This window comes from Schistocerca cancellata, chromosome 6, assembly GCF_023864275.1.
Source record: "Schistocerca cancellata isolate TAMUIC-IGC-003103 chromosome 6, iqSchCanc2.1, whole genome shotgun sequence".
NCBI classification, from domain to species: domain Eukaryota; kingdom Metazoa; phylum Arthropoda; class Insecta; order Orthoptera; family Acrididae; genus Schistocerca; species Schistocerca cancellata.
The window spans coordinates 135,533,878-135,558,862 of NC_064631.1; the positions used below are offsets into that span (position 1 = coordinate 135,533,878).

The 24,985-nt window shown below is 41.1% G+C and overlaps 1 protein-coding gene across 1 annotated transcript in view; it reads right to left on the reverse strand.

Moving 5' to 3' along the window:
* Positions 1–24,985, reverse strand: part of LOC126190967 (endoplasmic reticulum transmembrane helix translocase) — a 176,233-nt gene that overhangs the window by 83,408 nt on the left and 67,840 nt on the right. The window contains exons 10-15 of the mRNA XM_049931631.1: positions 20,779–20,933; positions 18,963–19,138; positions 18,622–18,858; positions 18,333–18,542; positions 9,617–9,806; positions 4,433–4,554 (exon numbers count right to left, since the gene is read on the reverse strand). Of these exons, the coding sequence (XP_049787588.1) occupies positions 4,433–4,554; positions 9,617–9,806; positions 18,333–18,542; positions 18,622–18,858; positions 18,963–19,138; positions 20,779–20,933 (1,090 nt within the window). The remainder of the gene's footprint in view (positions 1–4,432; positions 4,555–9,616; positions 9,807–18,332; positions 18,543–18,621; positions 18,859–18,962; positions 19,139–20,778; positions 20,934–24,985) is intronic.

Sequence of the window (24,985 nt, forward strand, 5' to 3'; positions counted from 1 at the left end):
AGTTTCAAACATTTTATCACTTTACAATTGAGTTAATGTATTAAATATTTGGCATTACACGTGTAAGCAAGAAAAGTTTCAGAAAACGTTTGAAATTATGTTTAAAGTTTGTTGGAAGTCACTAAGTGCTCTTATTATCAAACATTGGGTAAGTATAGTTTGTGTTATTTGTATTTTGTTTTATACAAAAGCTAGTTTTTCCATCACGCATCTCAATGCTTATGATCCTATCTCCTGAACTATATGGCATACAATGATGTAATTTTGCAGATATGTTCAGTGAAATGTGTGGATACCGTCTGCAAAATGTATTGCATACAGGATTAGTAGCTCTCATGTGCTATTTGAGAGTGAAATGGTAAAGAAATAGTTTTACAGTGGTTTGATGAACCTTCTGCCAAGCATATCAGTTGAACTGCAGAGTATTCATGTAGATACAGATGGTCCAAAGTCTGTGAAGGAAGTGGTTCTTATCTTTATTATGACAGGCTATGCTATGGGCAATTGGTTGGAGGTGTTGATCAACAAGAGCAGATGTGCAACGTCCTGGATATTGACCTCCATCTCTGTTGGGTTCACACATACCTCTGTCCCTATCACACCCACCAACTATCAACAGAACCTGCATTCTGATATGTGTCATCCCAAGTTCTGGCCACTGGTAGACAGCACATGTGCAATAATCAGAATTCCCTTGTCCAACATGCAGGAGGTCTCCATGGCCTTCACAGACAGGCACTAAATCCCTAATCCACAGAAAAATTTCCTGCACCATATACCCACACCTCTAATCCTTCTGGTAAGAACTAGCTGCAAAGGAACACCCTCTCTTATCAGCCAACATCATTCTGAACTGGAACAACTGAACCGTATTTTTTGATAGTGTATTGACTATTTATAATTGTGCCCAGAAATGAGAAACGTCCTACCCACAATCCTTCCCACCACATCAAAAGTGGTATTTTGCCTCCCACCCAATTTTCGTAATCTCCCAGTGTGTCCTTATGCCACACTCATCCTTATCTCTTGGCACATGGGTCATACCTCTGTGGAATGTCCAGGAGCAATTCTTTCCCAATTCATCCAACTCCAGTCCCATTACAGGCTTATCCTACCTCTTCAGAGGCAGGTCCACCTGTGAAAGCACCTACGTCATATACCAGTTCTGCTGCCTTTCCTGCATAGCATTTTATGTGAATATGACCACCAACCAGCTATCCACCTAAATGAATTAGCACTGCCAAACTGTGGCCAAGGGTAGATAAGACCACCTAGTGGCAGATGGCAGAATATACTACAGAGCACAATGTACTCTTATTTCAATGGCTACTTCACAACCTGTGCCATCTGGATCCCATTCTCGAACACCAGTTTTTTTTAACTACAAAGATGGGAGTTTTCCTTGCAGCACATCCTTCGTTCCCGTAATCCTCCTGGTCTGAATCAGTGTGCACTGCACTAACTTATCTGTGCCAGTGACAGTGCTGCTTTCCTATCCTAAGTGTCTGCTGCCTCTACCTCCCGCATTCCTATCCCATGCACCTGCTACCTCTTTCTGTGCTGTCTGTCAATTCTCCCCAACCCTCACTCCCGTTCCCTGCCTCATTTCTCCCCTCATCCACTCCACTAAAAACAACCTCTCACCACAGTCAAGCTGCAACACTGCAGTTTCGGCACTGCAAGTTCAGCTGGCACAGTGCCTGTATGTTTCCAGTCTTTTTTATGTTCCTGTTGACAAGTGAATATCTCTATCGTCATTGTGTTGTTACCTTTACCTTAATTACAACCTCTCACAATAAAGTTAGGTGAATAGTCTTGTAACATTAACATAGATGAACTATGAACTACAGTTACCTTACTGTCATATGATAGTCACCTCCCATAACTATGCACCACTGAGCTCAGCGATACATGTCCTGGAAACTTTGCACAAAGTCTTCCTTTGGGATGGTGTTCAAAAGCTACATCATGTTTCATTGGATGTCAGGACTATTGTCACATCTCTTTCCTTTCAAAGTGATTTTGAGTCAAGGGAATAAGAAGAAGTCTGGAGAATCGAGATCCTGCAAGTTTGGTGGATGTTCAAGTTGCACCACCCCGTCTTTTGTCGGCAACTGCTTGATGATATTGGCTGTGTGTGGGCAAGTGCTGTCATGAACAAAAAACCAGGAACCTTGATGTGCTTACTGGGGTCATACCCTGTGTAGACGTCACACGAAACAGGTCAAGATTTCAATGTACCATGCAGCGTTCAATGTCGTTCCCTCAGGTAGAAATGCCTTGTTGATAATGCCTTGACTATTGAAAAAGATGATGAGCATCATTTTGATGCGTAGTTTTTCAGCTCTGACCTTTTTCCGATGTCGGAGAATGCCATTCCACGCTTTGTCGTTTTGTTTCAGGGTCGTACGGGAGACACCAGGTTTCATCCTTAGTGACAATATGGTTAAAGAAATTGGGTGTCGCATCCACTATTTCGACAAAATCCTGTGAAGCCTCTAAACATGCCTGACTCTGATTGTCAAACAAATGATGTGGCACAAGACGACAACACGTTTTCCTCTTCCCTAGCTCCTGGGTAAGGATTTGTCGCACAATTTCACGGTTCATCTGCAGTTCATCCACTATCATGCACACAGTTATTCGACGGTAATTGTGATTAATGTCCTCACTTTTTCAATGTTTTCGTCACTGACAGTGGTCGCCGGTCGTCCGCTACAGGTATTGTCAGAAACAGTTTCCCAGCCTCCTCAAAAATGGGCAAACCACTCGTACACACACTTAATGGACAGTGCTTGATCCCCATCCACAAGTACCAGCATTGCATAAGTTTCTTTTGGTGTCTTGCCAGGCTTATAACGACACTTTAAATTGATCCTTTGCCTGTTCATTGTCCTGTCCTCAGTTCAGAACCAAAGCACTAAACAAGCACTTCGTGCAACAGGTCTAACATGAAACACACACGACACTCAACTGAACTACGGTGGGGGCAGGTTGTCAACACTGATCACTATGCAGGTGCAGTGTTGTGAGTCGCCAGAGTTGCCCGATCGACAGTTCTGACTGTCAGATGTTGTATCTACATTCTGTGAGGAATTTCAACTACGATATTTATAAACAATCCATAATTCAATAATTAAATGGTCAAAAAGCTCGGAGTCATAAAGTTTCAAATCATTGTGGAGGAAAATATGTAGTTAAGTGCTCAAAATCAGATTCACCAGTAGTCAACAGGGATATGCTGAAGTAAAGACTGTAGCATCATTCCAAGACTGATGGGTCAATGTAGCCATACTGTACCTTCTCGTGGTTTAGTTAAAATTCAATAACATTTTTTACATATGATTATACTGGTTTTCAGCCACTGCTACACAAAATATTTTCAATAGATTAAAAACACAAAGCTATATGTGCTCTGCAAAAAAGGCAAAACTCCTGAAGCAAATATGCACATGCTTTATTTTGTAACGCGCACGTGCGAGTGTGTGTGTGTGTGTGTGTGTGTGTGTGTGTGTGTGTGTGAAATCTGGAGTTATGCCTTCTGCAAGTAACAAAAGTACACATTTAGGATACCAAGATACCAGTTAATGCACTGCATCAGCAGGATGCCTTGAAAGTTGGTATTCCAGTTTGAGATGCCACAGGTGGTGGTCATGTGTGTGTGAGGTGTGCTTGCTTGTGTGAATGAATGTGCATGTGTTTTCTTTTCTGAAGAAGGCTTTGACCAAAAGCTAAATTGTAATAATCCTTTTTGTTGTGCCTGTCTGCTACTCAACACGTCATCTTTACAGTGAGTAGCAATCTATCACTTTCCTGGTATTGTTAATTACTCATATACAGTTTTATAAATGTCCATGTTTTAGAATCATGACCATGTCCATAATATACACAATACTTTTTCCAATTAGTTCATTTCATCAAAAAGAAAACAATATTTTGCTGGAAAATGCATGTCTTATACCTCTAAATCGCAGCCTACATCCACATACATATTTCACGAGTCGTCATACAGTACATTGTGGAGGGCACCTTGAACCACTGTCAATCATTCCAAAGGAAAGTGACATTCTATATGATTCCGTACAAACCCTGATTTCTATTATCTTATCTTCACAATCCTCACGTGAGATACGCACTGGTGGCAGCAGAATCGTTTAGTAGTCTGTCACAATTGCCAGTTCTTTAAGCTTTCAATAGCATTTCGAAAAATGATATCTTCTTGACTAGAGGGGTTCCCATACGAGTTCACGGAGAGTTTTGTACTTGTGATGCTTTCTAAAACTGACCAACATGTGGACAGAAGCTACTCTATTTGGGGAATTTATCGTATTTAAGATTCTAATATGTTTACATGAAACAATGTGACTAAGTGATCACACAGTTTAGTGGGTGCAAAACAATTATCAACGTATCATCTGTTAAGAAAACCTACCTGTCTGGTGTGTGTAACCGAGTTTGGCAATGATGGAGGCATTCTACTCCTTTCTCTCTCATTCTTTTCTGTCTTTTTCCTCTCTGGCAATTTCTCTGGTGCATTTGAAAGAATAGCAACACCTAAAACAAATAGAGCACAACATAAAATTTTGTAAAAGTAAAAATAATAATTAATGGAAAAAAGAAGAGAACAAGTGTGACAGCAATGCCCTGACTCGTACTGACTGCTTCCACCACGCAGAAGCGTGCTGCTCAGTCACTTACTAGAGTACTAATTATTCTTCGTGTTTTACTGTTCTGTTCATACATCAGTACAAATATCGCAGTAGTCTAATACGGTATCAGTCTATTGAGTGGGAACATATAATTCTGATTTAACATTCATTTTGCTTGAAATGGGAAACAAGCTGACACATTTTGTCAAAGATGGGCATCATATGAAAGACGTAATGAGCAGAATTTGTTTGGGCAGACACCAGCCACACATTGCAAAAATGAAGTTACAAAAATCTTCTGAAACACCTGAGAAAACATGCCTGATGACACATAGGAGACAAACCCCAGTACATATAAAACGGAGTAACTGATGACAGAAACCCTTAACTAACATTTCAGAACTGGCAACACACAATCCAGATGTCACTACAAGTCAGCTTGAATGTGAAATGGGAACACTCAAAGGATGGTTCTGCAAACACTATGTTTCAATGTGTTTCAGGCTTAAACATTTGGCTCCATCAAAAGCTTTGTGGCAAAGACTTTCAAAATTTATTGTAGTTCTTTGAATCGTGTCTATAACAGCAAGGCAACTCAGCATTTCTATCCAATATTTAGCATATCATTCTTTACAACATGCTCTACTAGTCAGTTCAAAATCTATGTTCTGACACCCAAATCTCCAAATGTCAGACACTCAGACCAGAACCAGACAGTGTATATCGATAAAGCATCAACCAAAACACCGATTTAGTTCGTGCTATGTGCTATCATCCAGTAGAACTTGCATAAACGGTAATTAAAAGTAACACCAGGACTACAGAGCACTGGAAAAGCACATCAGTGACTTAAAATTTTGTATATCTCATGTTGGTGAGTTGTTAGCCTGTGAGACCGTCATTCAAGCTCCGCTGAAGCCATTTTCTTTTAACAATTTACGCACGGAACTGTTATATGGGAGAACATTTTCCTGACATGTAAAAGGACTTTTCGGAGTTTGTAGCAATGTTCTTTTTGCAATCCAATTTCGCTTTGTTAGTTCAAAGTACATTTCTTCAGATAGGTTTAGTGTTCTGTTGGACATGTGCGACAGAACAGGCACCTCTTGTGATGAAGCAACTAGTACATTTGTAGTTTCACAGAAACAACATAAACAAGCAGAATAAAGAAATAACTGCATCAAATATGTGAAAGTACTAATAGTCCCATATTAACACTTTCACGCATAATTTGGTGTTTGAAATCGGGACCCTTGGTAAAACAATTTGTGTGCTCTGTAGTCCTGGTGCTACTTTTAATTAATGTTTATGCCTATTCTGCTGGATGAGAGCATATAGTACAAAATAAATTGGAGTTTTGATTGATACTCTATCAACGTACAATGTTTGGTACCAATCTAAGTGTGTGACATACAGAGGTTGAGAGAGAGAGAAGCAGATAGACAACAACTTTGATACGTCAGCATCTGATATGGGCTTTTGAAGAATCCCATTACTGGTTCCTGTTTTATTATCAGTAGTCTAAATAGTCACAGTATCTATAGTTGCTGCAGTAGTTATTGGAAGGCAGTCCACTGGGCATAAGGTAATTTAAGTGGCAACAAAATGATAGATGTCCTGCACATTCCCCATGGATAATCACTGACTTCCTTAGCAAAACATTTGTAGATTGTTTGATTGGTCATTCAGGAACCACAAATAGCTACACACTTACCTGTCTCTGAGGGAGAATGGAGGATAGGGTGGGGGATGTGTGGGGGTAAAACAAGAGATCTGAAACGAAATACTCTCCTAAAGACATGAAATGTCATTTAACGCACGTACTGGGATGAGTGAACATGCCATTTCATGTGCGGTCCTGTCTGACATGGCTTCATAAGATGAATCAAAGCTGAACATCATCACCTAAGCACTTGAGACGACAGTCACAATAATAAATACACGAGATCCACCTGAGTTTTGTGTGTGCTTAAATTTGAAACAGTGGAACAAACATTTGTGGGGCCTCTTCTGATGATATGACAGTGGCTTATGGCATCATTATCTTATCACTATTTTTTCAAGTTCGAAATATATGTCACAGAAAAAAATCTCTGTCATAATTTGGCAGCCATAAATGTTAAAAATTACTTCTGTGCATCACAAAATTCAGTTCACTGCTTGCTATAACTTGATAAAAATTGTACCTTACTATATTTACTCATCCTGGATATATTTTGAGTGTAACTAGTCTTAGCTGTCTCGCACTGAATAGAAAACCACTTGTGTTTGCAGAAAGCAATCTATGATAAGAACAGGATGATTGGTTGGTTGGTTGTTTGTGGAAGGAGACCAGACAGCGTGGTCATCGGTCTCATCAGATTAGGGAAGGATGGGGAAGGAAGTCGGCCGTGCCCTTTCAGAGGAACCATCCCGGCATTTGCCTGGGGTGATTTAGGGAAATCACGGAAAACCTAAATCAGGATGGCCGGACGCGGGATTGAACTGTCGTCCTCCCGAATGCGAGTCCAGTGTCTAACCACTGCGCCACCCCGCTCGGTAACAGGATGAAGTACTAATATAACTGCCCTCTATATTGCAGTGTTGGTAACTTCACTTTTATGAATAGCTCTCATTAGTTGTGTAGTAGTGCTGAACTATACTCTTATTTTGAATTATTGAGAACTTTATTTAAAAAATACATATATCCTGTAATCTATATAAATCACATTTACGTCTTAATGTAAGAAATGGGGAAAGTTCATCAGCATGATGTTGATAGACACCTCCAACCTGCCCCCCCCCCGCCGTGCTACTTCTGTATGTCCACTACCCACCACCGCCATTATCACTACTCACTTCAGTCAGGCCTCAGCACCACAATATGACAAAGGCTTTTTGTGTGTGTGTGTGTGTGTGTGTGTGTGTGTGTGTGCGCGCGCGCGCGCGCGCGCGCGCCCATGCCAGTAGCTTGTCCAACATTATACTTGTAAATTTGTGCATTTGCTGCTCAACCCCTCCTCTATGCGGTGAGTAGCTTTCTATCGTACTTCATATTGATATTGCATCCTGGATGAACATTATTTTCAAATGTTCCTTTGCAAAGGAAAATTCAGGAGTACTGACCCAATTTAATTCTTGCCCCACTGCATAGATGTGTGAAATAGATATTAGTGATGCTGAGAAACAACTGAAATTGCTAAAACTGAACAAAGCTCTATGACCCAATAAAATTCCTATCAAAATCTCCACAGAATTTGTCGCTGAGTTAGCCCCCTTTCAATCAAAATATACTGTAAATTCCTCTAACAGAAAATTGTGCCCAAGGGTTGGTAGAAAGCACAGGTCACAGACATTTACAAGAAGGGAAGCATAAGTGAGCCACACAACGAACATATTGTGAGCTCAAGCATAATAAGGTATCTCTAGCAGAACGGCCTCTTCCATGTAAACCAGTATGGATTCTGAAAACACAGATCATGTGAAATCCAACATGCACTTTTCTCACTGAAAGCCCTTTCGCAAGGCATTAGAGTAGATGCAGTAGTATTTCTTGATTTCTGAAAAGCAAATGGAGTTTGTGATAGGAATGGGATTTCTTAGCAGGGAGGATGCTGCACGCTATCTTGAAGAGTCATGCACAGATGCAGATATAACTTCATGTGTGAACCAGGAAAATATGTTGAGACCCTTGCTGACCATGTTGTATATTAACAACCTTGAAGACAAATTAATAGTAACTTCAGACTTTTCGTAGGTGAAGCAGTTATTTACAGTGAAGTGCTATTTGGAAAGAGTTGCACAAATATTCAGTAAGATCTTGATAAGACTCTGAAGTGGTGCAACGATGGCAAGTTACTTTAAATGTTTAGAAACGTAAAACTCTTCACTTCACAAAAACACAACATACATAGTATTCTGTGACTACAACTTCAGTCAGTCACAACTGGAGTCAGTCAATTCATACAAATACCTTTGCATAACAATTTGAAGTGGTGTGAAGTGGAAGATCACACCGCCTCAGTCATAGGTAAAGTTAGTGGTACACTTCATTTCATTAGTAGGATACTTGGAAAATGTAACCTGACAACAAAGAAGTTTGCTTAAAGAGCACTCATGCAGCCAAACATAGAATATTGCTGAATTGTGTGGGGTACATACCCTCCCATACTAAGAGGACTAACAGGGGATACTGCATGTATGCAAAACTGGGGAACACCAATGGTCACAGGTTTGTCTGACCCACGAGAGAAAATCATTGAGATGCTGAAAGAATTGAACTAGAAGACACTAAGATAGATATAAACTATCCTGTGGAAGTCTGCTTACAAAGCTTCAAGAATCCAGAAATATAAAATATAACTACAACCCCCTGTGTGTAGCTCCCATAGGGATTGTGAAGACAGGAATAGACTAATTATAGTAGCCACAGAGGCATTTAATCAACTGCTCTTACTGAGCGACATATGTGAATGAACGGGAAGAACTCCTAGTAACTAGTACAATGGAAAGTACACTCTGCCATGCACTTGACAGTGGTTCGCAGGGTATGGACATCGATGTAGATGTACAAGCCCAGAAAAGTGACTGAACTCTTAACTGACAGGATTGGGGGGGGGGGGGGGTTGAAGATAGTTATAAATCAAAATCTACATGATAGATAACCACAAAGCCTTGTATTTGAGAAGTATGAGGTTTTCAAATTGGAAGCTGCTGGGCAATCTTTCCACAAGCTGATCAACAGGAAATACATTGTAGAGGTATATGAATTACTTTGAAGTTATAAATTGGGATAGGGATGGGAGAGGAAGAGACAGAGAATCGTCTTTCTGCATATGGAGAAATAAATGAATTTCAAGTGACATTACACTGTCATTCCAATACAGTAAGAAAAGTAATGATGCTCTAATTTATTACATGACAATAATAACTTCAGTTGATTCTGTATCTTGCTTTTTTGTGTAACACTTAAAGAAATATCTACATACCTACATCAGCATGCTTCAATGCTCCAACATCATTTGTTCCATCACCACACATAAGAGTTGTAAATCCCAATGACTTTAATGTAACGATGACAAATTCTTTCTGTTTTGGTGCAACTCGTGCGAACACTGTAATATGTGGCAAGATTTTAAACAGAAATCCTTTGTGTTCTGTGCTTAAAAATGTTAATCCCTAAAACAAAATTATTACATATTTTTTCATTAACATTATTATGTGCAACAGCCACTAAACTAAAACATGCTCAACAGACATCACATAATGAAGAACACAAAAATATCAAAATAATGTAACACTACTGAACACTTGTACTGTTCTGCAAGCTGTCCCCTCTCTGATATTGCTTTGAGAACAATGGAAACACCTCCAGAGACAAATGTCTTCCAAGTTGTAACAGGCACTTCAATTAAATTTTTAACTATTTACACACATTACATACCTTTATAAATTAAGAAAACTAATACAATAGACTGGTTATTTTCATATTAATTCTGATGTCTGTCTCTGTAAAATAATTTAACAAAAGCATACACACTTTTTAAGAACAAAAAAAGTTATTTTTGTGAACAATATGATCTTATTTGACCCATAACTGATAATTTTAGTCCTGATGTGCAAGTTGCATATTTCTGGATTTTACTTTATGTAGATTGAGGGAAAACACACAAAATCCTAATTGATTTTTTATTTTTCCTACAGATGCTAAGGGAACATTTTTTATAAGATCAATATCTGATTTTAATTTAAGCCTAGAACTGCTACACATTACATGACAAAATGCACTGCACTCAGTCACTTCTAACATCACAGTTTTATTTCAGGTTGAAAAAAAAAAAAAAAAAATTCTTGATTTATTGTGCTCATGCAGCAAAAACAACTCTTACATTCATACAAATTGGTTTAAGAATTTTCTAGAGAGGCTTCGAGATTTACTCAGTGCCCAACACAAGCAGCACCAGTGATAGCATCTTTCCTTGATGTCCTATCTCTGGCCACAACTGGCCCACATTGGCTTTTCATGATGATTCTGAACGTTCTGCTCCAGCATATGAAGAACAGTGACATGTATCACTTAACTACAGATTGCCACTCCAATGTCGAGCACAGCGAGCAGCAGAGCACACAAAGAAAACAAGAATCTTGCCGACACGATCTCATTAACATCATCCAACTAGGTCGAAGAATCAGAGGTGCATATTACAGTTCATAATGAGTAATAAACCCTTCCTCAAGAACTATGCCTTTTTGAGCCTGGTCTTATGAAAACCCATGGCTATTCCAAGCCTCATTAATTTTGGGATGCACTTCACCAACAGTTCCACGATACATCATGGCCACGCCAGGTGATGGGATGCTTGTATACTGCTGAGAAGCAACATGATAGGAACTATGAAAGCTTGTCACTGATTAGGTCACAGGGGCCAGGCTTGGACTGTCTGATGCCACTTCAGTTAAGCCATCTCCTAAAGGAAGCCCTTCCAAGGCTACTGTATGCCATCCTGCTGGATCAGAAGTTCTGCACAAGCTCCACAGTCACCTCCTAGGTGTTCAAACCATTCTGCTAGCTAAGTCCTCAGCCCTGGTATCCTATGCTGACTTTTGTCAACCGACAAGGTGTTTGCAGGTGGCAGTTACACTCTTGAAATTTAACAGTGTGCTTTGATGCCTTGTGATGAGATGTTAAATGACTGTTTGCTTTTCAACATTGTGATGTTTAACAGGATGCTGACCTGCTGGGCACTCTATGGAGAGTCTTGAGATGTGTCTTGGTCCCAGACTATAGTGGAGCAGCATGCACAGCACACGGGAAAACAACAAGTGGGAGGCCATGCGGGGGAGCACAGCAGCATTCTGTGGCACATATACACAAGGTTTCCTGAAATTCCCTACAAAGGGAGAACAAATGTTATGCACAGTTGTTTATAGTGTTGCAATAACTCACTGACGCTTCTGCCTGCAGTTTTTAGTAACCAAACGGGAATTCTACATGAATACACAAGTCACTGTTAAGTTTGATCCAATGAGAAATGACTCGAGCCACTCTTCAACGTCTCTCTGTTTCTGGGCCTCTATAGTAATTTCAAAATGTGGCATTCATTTTGGGCGAAATTAGCATCTATTTTTGGTGAATATATTAAAAAAAGATGCTCTGACTTACCAAACAAGAAAGCACTGGTAGATAGACACATTAAAAAACACACAAACACACACAAATTTCAAGCTTTCAAACCCACGGTTGCTTCATCAGGACAGAGGGAAGGAGAGGGAAAGACTAAAGGATGTGGGTTTTAAGGGAGAGAGTAAGGAGTCATTCATAATCCCGCGAGCGGAAAGACTTACCTTAGGGGGGAAAAAGGGACAGGTATACACTTGCGCACACACACACATATCCATCCGCACGTATACAGACACAAGCAGACATATGTACAGGCAAAGAGTTTGGGCAGAGATGTCAGTCGAGGCAGAAGTACAGACGCAAAGATGTTGTTGAGTGTCAGGTGAGGTACGAGGGGCGGCAACTTGAAATTAGCGGAGGTTGAGGGCTGGTGGGTAACGGGAAGAGAGGATATATTGAAGGGTAAGTTCCCATCTCCAGAGTTCTGATAGGTTGGTGTCATTGGGAAGTATCCAGATAACCCGGACAGTGTAACAATGTGCCAAGATGTGCTGGCCGTGCACCAAGGCATGTTTAGCCACAGGGTGATCCTCATTACCAACAAACACTGTCTGCCTGTGTCCATTCATGCGAATGGACAGTTTGTTGCTGGTCATTCCCACATAGAAGGCTTCACAGTGTAGGCAGGTCAGTTGGTGAATCACGTGGGTGCTCTTTCACACGTGGCTCTGCCTTTGATCTTGTACGCCTTCCGGGTTACAGGACTGGAGTAGGTGGTGGTGGGAGGGTGCATGGGACAGGTTTTACACTGGGGGCGGTTACAAGGGTAGGAGCCAGAGGGTAGGGAAGGTGGTTTGGGTATTTCATAGGGATGAACCAAGAGGTTACGAAGGTTAGGTGGATGGCGGAAAGACACTCTTGGTGGAGTGGGGAGGATTTCATGAAGGATGGATCTAATTTCAGGGCAGGATTTGAGGAATTCGTATCCCTGCTGGAGAGCCACATTCAGAGTCTGATCCAGTCCCGGAAAGTATCCTGTCACAAGTGGGGCACTTTTGGGGTTCTTCTGTGGATGGTTCTGGGTTTGAGGGGACGAGGAAGTGGCTCTGGTTATTTGCTTCTGTACCAGGCCAGGAGGGTAGTTGCGGGATGCGAAAGCTGTTTTCAGGTTGTTGGTGTAATGGTTCAGGGATTCGGGACTGGAGCAGATTCGTTTGCCACGAAGACCTAAGCTGTAGGGAAAGGACTATTTGATATGGAATGGGTGACAGCTGTCATAGTGGAGGTACTATTGCTTGTTGGTGGGTTTGATGTAGACGGATGTGTGAAGCTGGCCATTGGACAGATGGAGGTCAATGTCGAGGAAAGTGGCATGGGATTTGGAGTAGGACCAGGTGAATCTGATGGAATCAAAGGAGTTGAGGTTGGAGAGGAAATTCTGGAGTTGTTCTTCACTGTGAGTCCAGATCATGAAGATGTCATCAACAAATCTGTACCAAACTTTGGGTTGGCAGGCCTGGGTAACCAAGAAGGCTTCCTCTAAGTGATCCATAAACAGGTTGGCGTACGAGGGGGCCATCCTGGTACCCATGGCTGTTCCTTTTAATTGTTGGTATGTCTGGCCTTCAAAAGTGAAGAAATTGTGAGTTAGGATGAAACTGGCTAAGGTAATGAGGAAAGAGGTTTTAGGTAGGGTGGCAGGTGATCAGCGTGAAAGGAAGTGCTCCATCGCAGCGAGGCCCTGGACGTGCGGGATATTTGTGTATAGGGAAGTGGCATCAATGGTTACAAGGATGGTTTCTGGGGGTAACAGATTGGGTAAGGATTCCAGGCATTCAAGAAAGTCGTTGGTGTCTTTGATGAAGGATGGGAGGCTGCATGTAATGGGTTGAAGGTGTTGATCTACGTAGGCAGAGATACGTTCTGTGGGGGATTGGTAACCAGCTACAATGGGGCAGCCGGGATGTTTGGGTTTGTGAATTTTAGGAAGTAGGTAGAAGGTAGGGCTGCGGGGTGTCGGTGGGGTCAGGAGGTTGATGGAGTCAGGTGAAAGGTCTAGTAGGGGACCTAAGGTTCTGACCATTCCCTGAAGCTCCGCCTGGACAACAGGAATGGGATTACCTTGGCAAACTTTGTATGTAGTGTTGTCTGAAAGCTGACACAGTCCCTCAGCCACATACTCCCGACGATCAAGTACCACGGTCGTGGAACCCTTGTCAGCTGGAAGAATGATGATGGATCAGTCAGCTTTCAGATCACGGACAGCCTGGGCTTCAGCTGTGGTGATGTTGGGAGTAGGATTAAGGTCTTTCTGGAAAGATTGAGAGGCAAGGCTGGAAGGGAGAAATTCCTGGAAGGTTTGGAGAGGGTGATTTTGAGGAAGAGGAGGGGGGTCCCGCTGTGATGGAGGACGGAACTGTTCCAGGCAGGGTTCAATTTGGATAGTGTCTTGGGGAGTTGGATCATTAGGAGTAGGATTAGGATTATTTTTCTTCGTGGCAAAGTGATATTTCCAGCAGAGACTACCAGTGTAGGACAGTAAATCTTTGACGAGGGCTGTTTGGTTGAATCTGGGAGTGGGGCTGAAGGTGAGGCCTTTGGATAGGACAGAGGTTTGGAGGAAAGGTTAACTACTGAATTGGGGTGTTGTGGTTCCAGATTGTGTTGACTAGAATTTTGAGGTTTTGGGGGGAGTGGAGCTGGAAGTGGGAGATTGAGTAGATGGGAGAGACTGGGTCTGTGTGCAATGAGAGGAGGTTGAGGTTTGTTGGAAAGGTTTTGGAGGGAGAGTGACTTGCCTTTCCGGAGATGGGAAACCAGGAGATTGGATAGTTTTTTGAGGTGGATGGTGGCATGCTGTTCTAATTTGTGGTTGGCCTGTAGGAGGATGCTCTGAACAGCCGGTGTGGATGTGGGAGAGGAAAGATTGAGGACTTTGATTAGGGATAGGAGTTGACGGGTGTGTTCACTGACTGAGTTGATGTGTAGGTGAAGGATTAGGCGGGTGAGGGCTACGGATTGTTCAGTTTGGAACTGGTATAGGGACTGATGGAAAGAAGGGTTACAGCCAGAGATGGGAACTTTAAGTGCGAGGCCTTTGGAGGTAATGCCAAATGTCAGACAAGCCTGAGTGAATAAAATATGGGAGCGTAATCTGGCTAGGGCGAAGGCATGTTTGCGGAGGGAATGTAAATAAAACTTAATAGGGTCGTTGTGAAAGTGACATGGTATTAGAAGGTGGAAAGTGTAACTGAGGCTAGAGTGAAAATAAAAATATACAGGGAGAGATAAAGGTGAACTAGAAAGCAACTGGAGTTCTGGTGTGAAGAAAGTCGAAAAAGTGTTGGTTTAAGCTGAAAAAAAGACAGGTATACACTAGCACACACCTCTAAGGTAAGTGTTTCCGCTCCCAGGATTGGAATGACTCCTTACCCTCTCCCTTAAAACCCACATCCTTTCGTCTTTCCCTCTTCTTCCCTCTTTCGTGATGAAGCAACCTTGGGTTGCGAAAGCTTGAAATTTGTCCGAGTTTTTTGTGTGTTTTTTTATTGTGTCTATCTACCAGCGCTTTCTCGTTTGGTAAGTCACAGCATCTTTGTTTTTTGTATATATTTTTCCCACGTGGAATGTTTCCCTCTATTATATACATACACACACCCAAGCAGTAGCCACCTCTCCCCATGGTTTACTCCGGTAGCTTCATCTATGACTGATGAAGACAAGTACGAAATTCATTGGTGCATTGTGTCAACATGATCATATGACTTGGATGATAACTCTAGAGGATTTCTTCAAAAGAAAACACTGTTGTCATGAATTGCAGACCATCATACAATAATGAAAAATTACTGGAAGTAATTGGTGATATTAAGTTACAGGGGATGGAGAAAAATATGGAAACACTAAAACACAATACATTATGGTTGGCTAATACGGTGTAGGAAAACCACTCACATTTAAAACAGATTCCAGTCATCTTGGAATGGATAAATACAGGTCCTGCATGGTTTTCACGGGAATCTTATACCATTCTTCCAGCAAAATGTGGCACGTTCACATAAAAATGATGGGTGCAGATAGTGATCACACAGCCTTCTCTCCAAGTATAGCATGAAAATTCAATAATATTCAGATCTGGTAACTGTGATCGCCAGGGGAGATGCAACAATTCATCCTTGTGCTCAAAAAAACCAGCTCTGGATGATAGAAAGTATGTGAACAGGGGCCCTGTTGTCATGGAACACAGCATCACCACTGGGGAACAACCAAGACGTGACCTACCAGAATGGTCACATAATGCTTGGTAGAAATGTTACCTCGAAGAATAACCATGGGGCACATGGAACACCTTGATATGGCTGTACAAATCATCAGTGAACTGCGGTCTAATTTCACTCTTGGGATGTAAACTTGGCCAGAAGTTGAAAATGGTGTCAAACAAGATTCATCTGATAAAATGACTTCCTTCCAATGCTCCATAGTTGAGGTTTTATGGAATCTGCATCAAGTTTTATGGAATCTGCATCACTGATGAGTGGTTTCGGAATTCCAGCTCACTCTGCAGTTCCCTGGTTTGGAGCTCCCTTAATGTTGTTTTATTACTGAAGGGGTTCGCGAGTGTGACAGTCAGTCCTGAAAGATGTTTGCAGCTGACATCCTCTGATTTTTCATCACAATCCTCAATATGACCTTTTTTTTATCACTCCACACATACTTTTCATCTGCACCATGGCTCAGTGTGCGATGTTTTTTCTCTTTTTCAGTATGTGGTATAAATCTTCGGTACAGTGTCTCTCTTGAAACATCGAACCTTTTGGCTACCTTGGTTACAGTAGGACCCACCATATGTGCACCAACAAATTGCCAACATTTGGATTCAGTTTGCTACACACACCACTGCTTTGAACATGACTGACACTTGCAGTACAGTGAGAACATCGCACAACTACCGTTTGTGGTCAAATTTAACAGTGCATCCTGTAGGCTTAGTTAGCATTTGCATTTACATTCACACTTGCAATTCTCATTGTGTTTCCATATTACTGTCCTAGCCCAGTATGTCATCACAAACTAACACCAACTAAAGAGTATAATTAGACAATGTTAGAACTTCAAGTTTAACACATATATTTCCGAACGACACAACAACACATATAAGTCACAGCGTAAGTTGACAAGTAAGACATGTGTACACGTTAGCATTCGAATGAGCACTGAGTCCCAGTCTAGCGGCTGCTGCTCGGCTGGCCGCTTAGGTGGCACAGCTGCTGCATGGCTGGCAGACAGCGCCGCACGTAGAGGACACGCGTAATTGCGCGGCGGATCTTTGAATGATCGGCGAGTCACAACAGAAAATTTGTGCTTTTATCTAATGATGCAAAACACTGAAACGAGGGCTTGTTAAGTGTGAACGCAATAGCATGTGTTTAATTTATTTGAGTATGATTTTTACACATTCAGCTGCCAGATTCCAATCTATTATTATATTATAACAAGCTCGCTGAGGGTAAATGCAGATTTAATTATCTCATTGATGCTTAGTGGTCAGGTTATATCTGTACATATACTGATGGATCCAAAATTCCACGAGAGGAATATAATGGATGTGCTTTTCTACGTCCACTGATTCAAATCGGTAAAGCCCACATTTCCTTAAATGAACTCAAGAGCCACAGAAAGCAGCACTGGCAAGAGATGTGAAATGTATCACAACAAATGAAAGGTGGATATTATGCAGCACTACAACCTCAAATTACCACAAGGCCGTGGTTAATGAGGATGCATTTGGACCGATCTAAGATTTCCACCATCATTCAACTCCGCTTTAACTATGCCTCATTTCTTCTACGTCTGTTTAGAATTAAAATTTATGATTCCCCTACACATGAGTGTAACTCTGAGTCAGAAGCTGATGTAACCCCGTTTTGTTTCAACGTTTCAAATATGACAATGAATGATCAGAATGTTTGGAGACTCTGACGAGTACGGGTTATCTCCTCACTCAGAGTCTTCTCTTTTGGCTTCTAAAGATATCCGCCTGTATAAAGTGACGGTTTTCTTAAGAGTATAGGGTAAAATCTGTAAGACTCATTTTCATTTATTTGTATCACTTATTATTAACTTTAAGAAGCACTATGGGCAGATAACACAAATATGTCTAGTTTAGTTTAATTATTAAATATTTGTTGTGAAAAAAGTTGATGGCCTGAGCTTTCAATTCTGTATGTATGCATTTTTGTGTTTTCTCTGTACAATTATGTTTTCTATGTAAGTATATGTTCTTGATAGCTAAACAAAGTACAAAGCCATAGAAAACAAACAAACAAACAATTTTTTACTTAAATGTTACAAATACTTGAGACAGTTCTCCTTCATGAAGGGATCCTAAGAACATGATGTAGAATTTAATAAATTTACTTTATGCAATGTTTTAATGTTAAAAAGTGAACTTAATGTTGTCATCCTTTTGATTTATTTGTCGATCCCTAGTGATTTCATGCTTCTTACTCTTTGTCATAAGTGTTCACGATTACATAGATTCAGATCTTTAGAACTTATCATTAAACATTGGTGGCAAGACTAACCTCTCCAGTGACGCACAGGTCATATTTAGAAACAAGGTCCTTGTAATTATTTTTTGGGAGAACTGGAAGCCTCTGTGTCTGGTCAATACTCTCCCAATGCCATTCATTCTCACTATTAGTTAGAATCAGAACTAAAGATTTTTGAACAAATTTTAATTCTTTTGCAACATGGCATGCTGTTAATGGATTGTCCCCAGTGATCATCACAACCTGTAAACAGGACATTGACCTAAATTAATATTGTAATGCATTTAACTGCTAAGATAGGAAACAGGTTTTTTTCATGTACCTGGTGAGAGGCATTAAGAATCTCTTTTATTACACTTTTTGAATCAGTTTTAAGTGGGCAGGATATGACTACAAATCCAGCAAATTTTAATTCACATTCTATGTCTTCCCTTGAAAATTCACGTATTTGCTGTGGAGTGAGACGACCAATCTCTTTCCAACCCAATGCCAATACTCTTGCACCTCGCCGAGACATTTCCAGATAAACTGAGTCGTAGTTGTCCGGAATGACAGAGAACTGTAATTTCATTAAAGAAATGCACAGATTAGTCAAAACTTGCACATATTCTCTTTGTACATGCAGATAACTATGGATTTTCTTGATTGAAAGCAAAACATCACCATGGACTTAAGTGTTTCTGGTGCTCCTTTCACTGTCGCTACATATGTTGTATCTGTGCTTCCAGATAACGTATACCCAGCAATAACAGACATTCTTTTCAAAGCTGATGAAAAATGATGCCGATAAAAAATCTTCATTCCAGGAGCTTTACCTTTCTTGGGAATCACAGCATCACCTATAACAAGAGTGATTATTAACAAAAACGTAAAGAAATAATTGACACGAATACATCATGGACAGAAATGTATGAATTATTTGGCTATTTTCTTGTTCAAGATTTATTTAGTCACTAAACACCCAAACATCAGTTGGGGCATCAGAAAACATAAGAACAGTTATGGAAGAAGCACTTGCCTACTGAGCTGTCAAAAAAGTACCTAAGAAGTATTGGTACTACGAGAGATCAGACAATGGATCAAATTCATCTCCATTTGTCCAGGTGCTCCAGCACGATGGTGCCAAAATGAATGTTTTAAAATGGAAGGAGACAGCAGTGCAGTTGCTACTTCCAGCCACAGCACAAATATGAAAGTTACATAGCAACAAGAGGCTGTCAAATTGAAATTCAGCTCACGTAGCACAACAGAAGAAAGTCCAATGGACCAGATGGTGTGCTTTGTTTAAGCTAGAGTACCAAATATGCAAGGGAATAGACTCAGTCATATGTGAAACCCAGCTTGCTCTGTTAAATGGTTCAAATGGCTCTGAGCACTATGGGACTTAACATCTATGGTCATCAGTCCCCTAGAACTTAGAACTACTTAAACCTAACTAACCTAAGGACAGCACACAACACCCAGCCATCACGAGGCAGAGAAAATCCCTGACCCCGCCGGGAATCGAACCCGGGAACCCGGGCGTGGGAAGCGAGAACACTACCGCACGACCACGAGATGCGGGCAGCTTGCTCTGTTAATTCACGACATCCAGCACATGATGTTTAGGTTACCGTCACAATTTTTGTTTTCCAGAAAGCCTCCAATACAATTCATAGCACTTACCCTGTAGGGAAAAGAAAAGTGTATGGAATGTTCTAATAGGAATACAATTGGTTAAGACTTCACAGTCGACATAACTCAGCACTCATCCTTAATTGGGGAACATTATCAGAAGAAAAAGTGTTGAGCAGCATCCCTGAAGGTAGTGTAATAGTATAGCTATGGTTCATGATGTGTATTAATGATCAGGTAGATGGTGTCTGTAGCTCTACAAGACTGTCTGTAGATTGTAGAATTATGTACAGGGAGGTTACATTTTACTGAAATCATTATAAAATGAAGACACATGCAGATTATTACCTCCTGGTGCAATAGCTGGTAGCCAATTATCAGCATAAATAAATGTAATGTAATACATGTAAATAGTTAAACAGATCTCATGTTACTTGAGTATGCTATCAGTCTTCGGAATCAACCACAACCATCAACTTTATAAGAGTACCTATTCACAGCAATTTAGGATGGAGAAAGCTCACACATCAAGCCATTGGGAAGGCAGATGCCAAATTCTGATCTACTGGAAGGAATTCTCACTCAAAACCCTTTCTTAGATACTTTTAATGGTCTGGAAGCCCAATGAAGTAGATTGACAAAACATAGACAATTCGAAGAAAGCTCTGCATATGGTGCTATTTCAAATACATAAAAGGGAAAATGAAAGCTTTTTTTCAGCCCCACCTCCCATAAAAAGAAACAAAATCTGCAACAACATGTTGGCTTTATATGTGCACTCAGTAGCATGTACAAGAAAAAAATTACCTGTTAAATTCGCATTACATTCATAAGATTAAAATGAAATGATTGGATACTCAAATACCTTTGGTAAGATTCCAATCCACAGCAGTTAGTGTAGCTTTTTCCAGTGGATCACCAACCAAACCATCATCAAGTTGTGCTAAGGCATGACAAGTTGCAAGGACTTGTATACTTTCTAATGGAGCTTCTGACATGGGAGTCACTCCTGAGCGGCCCCTACAAGAAACAAATCTACACTTGTATATAAGCTTAAGTAATATAGAAGCTGAATACAAGGAATAAAACACTTAATCCCGTATATAAAACACACATCCACAAGAAAAATGAGCATTCTGTTCAGTTACCAAACACTGCAGTATGTATGTATGTATGTATGTATGTATGTAGAAAAAATTTGTATATGAACAATGTCTGACATTCACCAAATTCTACTTTGGCCAGGATGCACACCACACTACTACATGAGCTATATTGTGTTGAAGAGAACAGTCATTGTCATCATCAGTAACAGCATCAACCAACCTTGTGTAAACTTTCCTTGACATGATATTACTACCTCTGCGATGCTATCCATTCCATCACTAGATCACCACCACAAACATATGGGCTTTCAAAATAAGTGACATAAATCACTCACAATTACAATATAAGATTTTAATGGCTTGCTTCTAATATCTTTACACACTCTTGATACATAACAATGAAATGCTTTTCATATTGTTGCAGAAGAAGCTGAGTAGCACAGTCACCATGGTGTAGTAGTTATAATACTAGACTGTTGCATGGAGGGTCGTGAGTTCCAAACTCACCAGAACTGAAAATTTTTAATTTCTATATTCAGTTCGAGTACATTTTGGAAGTATCCACAAATGGCATGAATCATTGTACTGGAATCTTCTGTAACTGTATATATACCGCATGTGTTTTGGCCAGAGGCAGTTCACTCCACGCTCTTGTATATGCAAGTACTGAATAAAAATTCGTTAAGTAAAGTGTGTGTTTGTAACTCATCTAATTACACCTTCTTCTACGTAACATTATTCTGGTGGAGACACTGGGTATTGGAACTGGTGATAGCGCACATTATCAATGACACAGTGGCTCCCATCAGGCCACAACAGAGCCGCCGTTTACGTGGCGAGAAACCCGAGTTCAAGCCATATTCAACAGATCACAATCTATCACAGACAGAAGAAGAAAAGGATGTTACGATGACAGCAACTGTGTGACACCACATGAGACAGCCTTCCGGGTTCTCTGGTGACGGTGGCCAAGATGCAAACAAGTGGATGAAGGTATATGAGCTTATAGCCAAATTTAACAAATGGGATGACACCATGTCTTTGACTAACATATTTTTCTACTTGGAGGGCACTGCCAAGCAATGGTATGAGAACAATGAGGAGAAGTTCACAAGCTGGGAAGTATTCCAGGCAGAACTGCGCAAGTATTTCGGCAACACCCAATGACAGAAGTGCAAGGCTGAAGATAAATTGAAGTGCAGGGCACAGCATCCAGGAGAAACTACAGCATCCTACATTCAAGGTGTCTTGAAGCTGTGTAAAATACTGGGTTCTAGAATGAAGGAGGAAGATAAGGTTGCATTCTCATGAAGGGTTTTGCTGAGGACATGTATCAAGCCCTACTCCTGAAGGAGGTTTCGACAGCAGACGACTTCATAAAATATTGCCAGTATATCGAGATAATGCATCAAAAAATAATTACACACAAGAAGTTTGAATGGCTTCCAAACGTCTTATCAATGTCTGTGACGGAGGAAGGAACTGATTTTACAAGTGTCCTTCGTCAGATAGTGAGAGAGGAAGTTCACGGCGAGCAAACACCGAGACCCTTCAAGAAGTCGTAAGGGAGGAAGTGTAACAGACATTGAACCCAACCTCTCGTCCTTCATTCCCTTTCAAACGACGAAAAAGTCGAGACCCTGGCGAACTTACGTTCCTACAATGCTACATGAGGAATCTGTTTGGGCATCAAGGAAGACTGACGTCTGGAGGACCCACGATAACGAACCAGTATGTTTCTACTGCAGACGACCGGGACATGTGGTGCACTATTATCAATAAAGGCAGTGGATATTTGATGACGACCGCACCAGAAGACCGCAAAACAATCTTAGCTGACGCCAATTCCGGGATGACAAAGAATAACACGAAGATGCGGGTGCAGGACGACGTAGGTCACTATTGCCGCAAGCTAGCCACTGAAGAGAATGCTCCCCAACACACCGATCAAGGTCTCCATCACCGTTTAGAAGCTCAAGCCGATCACCTAGCTACCGCAACCTGGAAAACTAAAGGGTGTAACCCCAGGTGAGGCTGCCGAAGAGAAAAATCCTCCGCCGTCGATCACTACAAAAATGATAGGAAACTACGTCGCTATCCTCATGGATAGCTGACCAGCGCAAGCTCTTGTGGACTCTGGAGCATCATATTCAGTCATTTCGGTGAAGTACCATCACCAGTTGCAGAAAATCGTATTCGTCGACAACAAAACATCTCTACTGAAGGTGGCTAATGGGAAATATGTAAAAACTACAGGAAGATGTGTCATTTGTGTGGGTACAAGTGGCCATACACAGTTCTTAGAATTCATCGTCTTACGAGAGTGTAGTCATGACGTCATTCTCAGATGGGACTTTTTGAAAGCTTCTCAGGCAAATATAGATTGCGGTTGCTCGAAGATTATGATAGCCGAGATGAGATACTGTGGACAGGAAGGTGCGCATCAGTGTGTGTGGAAGCTGTGTGCTCGATGAAGTGATCATTCCTGCAGTCAGCACTAGAAAAGTAACTGTCATGTGTTATGCAATGCATCAACCCATGGATCTTTTAGTGGAATGTAAGGGAAGAATACCAATGAAGAATAACTTGGTCATCCCAGCCTCTGTTGTCTCATTTAAGAATGGATTCGATGAATTGTGGATAGTTAACTGTCGCCGAGAACTGCCAATCCTTCCAAGATGCACGTGTGTAGCAAATGCTGAGCTGTTAACTGCCGAACAGCTGAGCATCCACTATGAGACAAGATCTTTTAGCTCGACTATCACTATGGGACAATAGAAGAAGCTAATTGCCATTTTTCAAGAGTTCTCTGAATGCTTCAATCCACAGGTGAAGAGCAAATTAGACAAATTGATGGTGAAGCACCAGATTAACACTGGAGACCATCAACCAATAAGCCAGAGAGCAAACCATGTGCCAGCAACGGAACGTTGAATAATTTGCGATGAGGTAGAGAAAATAATGAAGAATGACATCATTCAGCCTTTGCAGAGCCCATGGTCATCACCAGTGGTTCTTGTCAGGAAGAAGGATGGCAGTTGGCACTTCTGTGTTGATTACAGGAAGCTTAATAAGATAACTAAAAAGGACATTTGCCCCCTTCCACAACTTGACAATACATTAGATTGTCTGAAGGGGGCTAAATTTTTCTCAGCCACGGACATGTACTCGGGATACTGGCAAATCAAAGTACATGAGGCTGATTGTGAGAAAACTGCATTCATCACCCCTGAGGGCCTGTATGAGTTTAAGGTAATGCCATTTGGTTGGTGTAATGCAACAGCAACTTTTGAACGGATGATGGATAATCTTCTAAGTCACCTGAAGGGGACGATATGTCTTTGTTCTCAGAGACATTTGATGAACATGTAAAAAGACATGAGGGCCGTTCTTAAGTGTCTCCAACAAGGCGGATTGTATCGAAGCCAGGCCACTCCAAGAGTTGTTAAAAACCGATGCTACTTTATCTGGGGTGGTGCTTAACAAGATTCTTTCGATGTGCTGTGAGAAGCTCTGGCGATTGACCCTGTACTTGGTCTGTATGATGAGAGAGCACCTACAGAACTACACACAGATGCCAGTGATTATGGGACCGGTGCTGTTCTGGTGCAAATTTTGGATGGAAAAGAGAAGGTTATAGCCTATGCTTCTAGGACACTTACAAAAGCTGAGAGATACCACTCAACTACAGAAAAAGAATGTCTTGCTGTGATATGGGCCATGTGCAAATTTTGACAGTATCTATATGGAAGGCCATTCACAGTTGTTACAGACCATCATTCACTTTGTTGGTTGACAGGTCTTAAGGATCCAACAGGACGACTCACCAGGTGGGCACTACATCTTCAAGAGTACGACATTACCATAGTGTACAAAAGTGGAAGAAAACAACAAGATGCCAACTGTCTCTCAAGAAACCCTGTGCAAGACCATCAAGACTTTGATGAAGATAGTGACTGTCTCGCT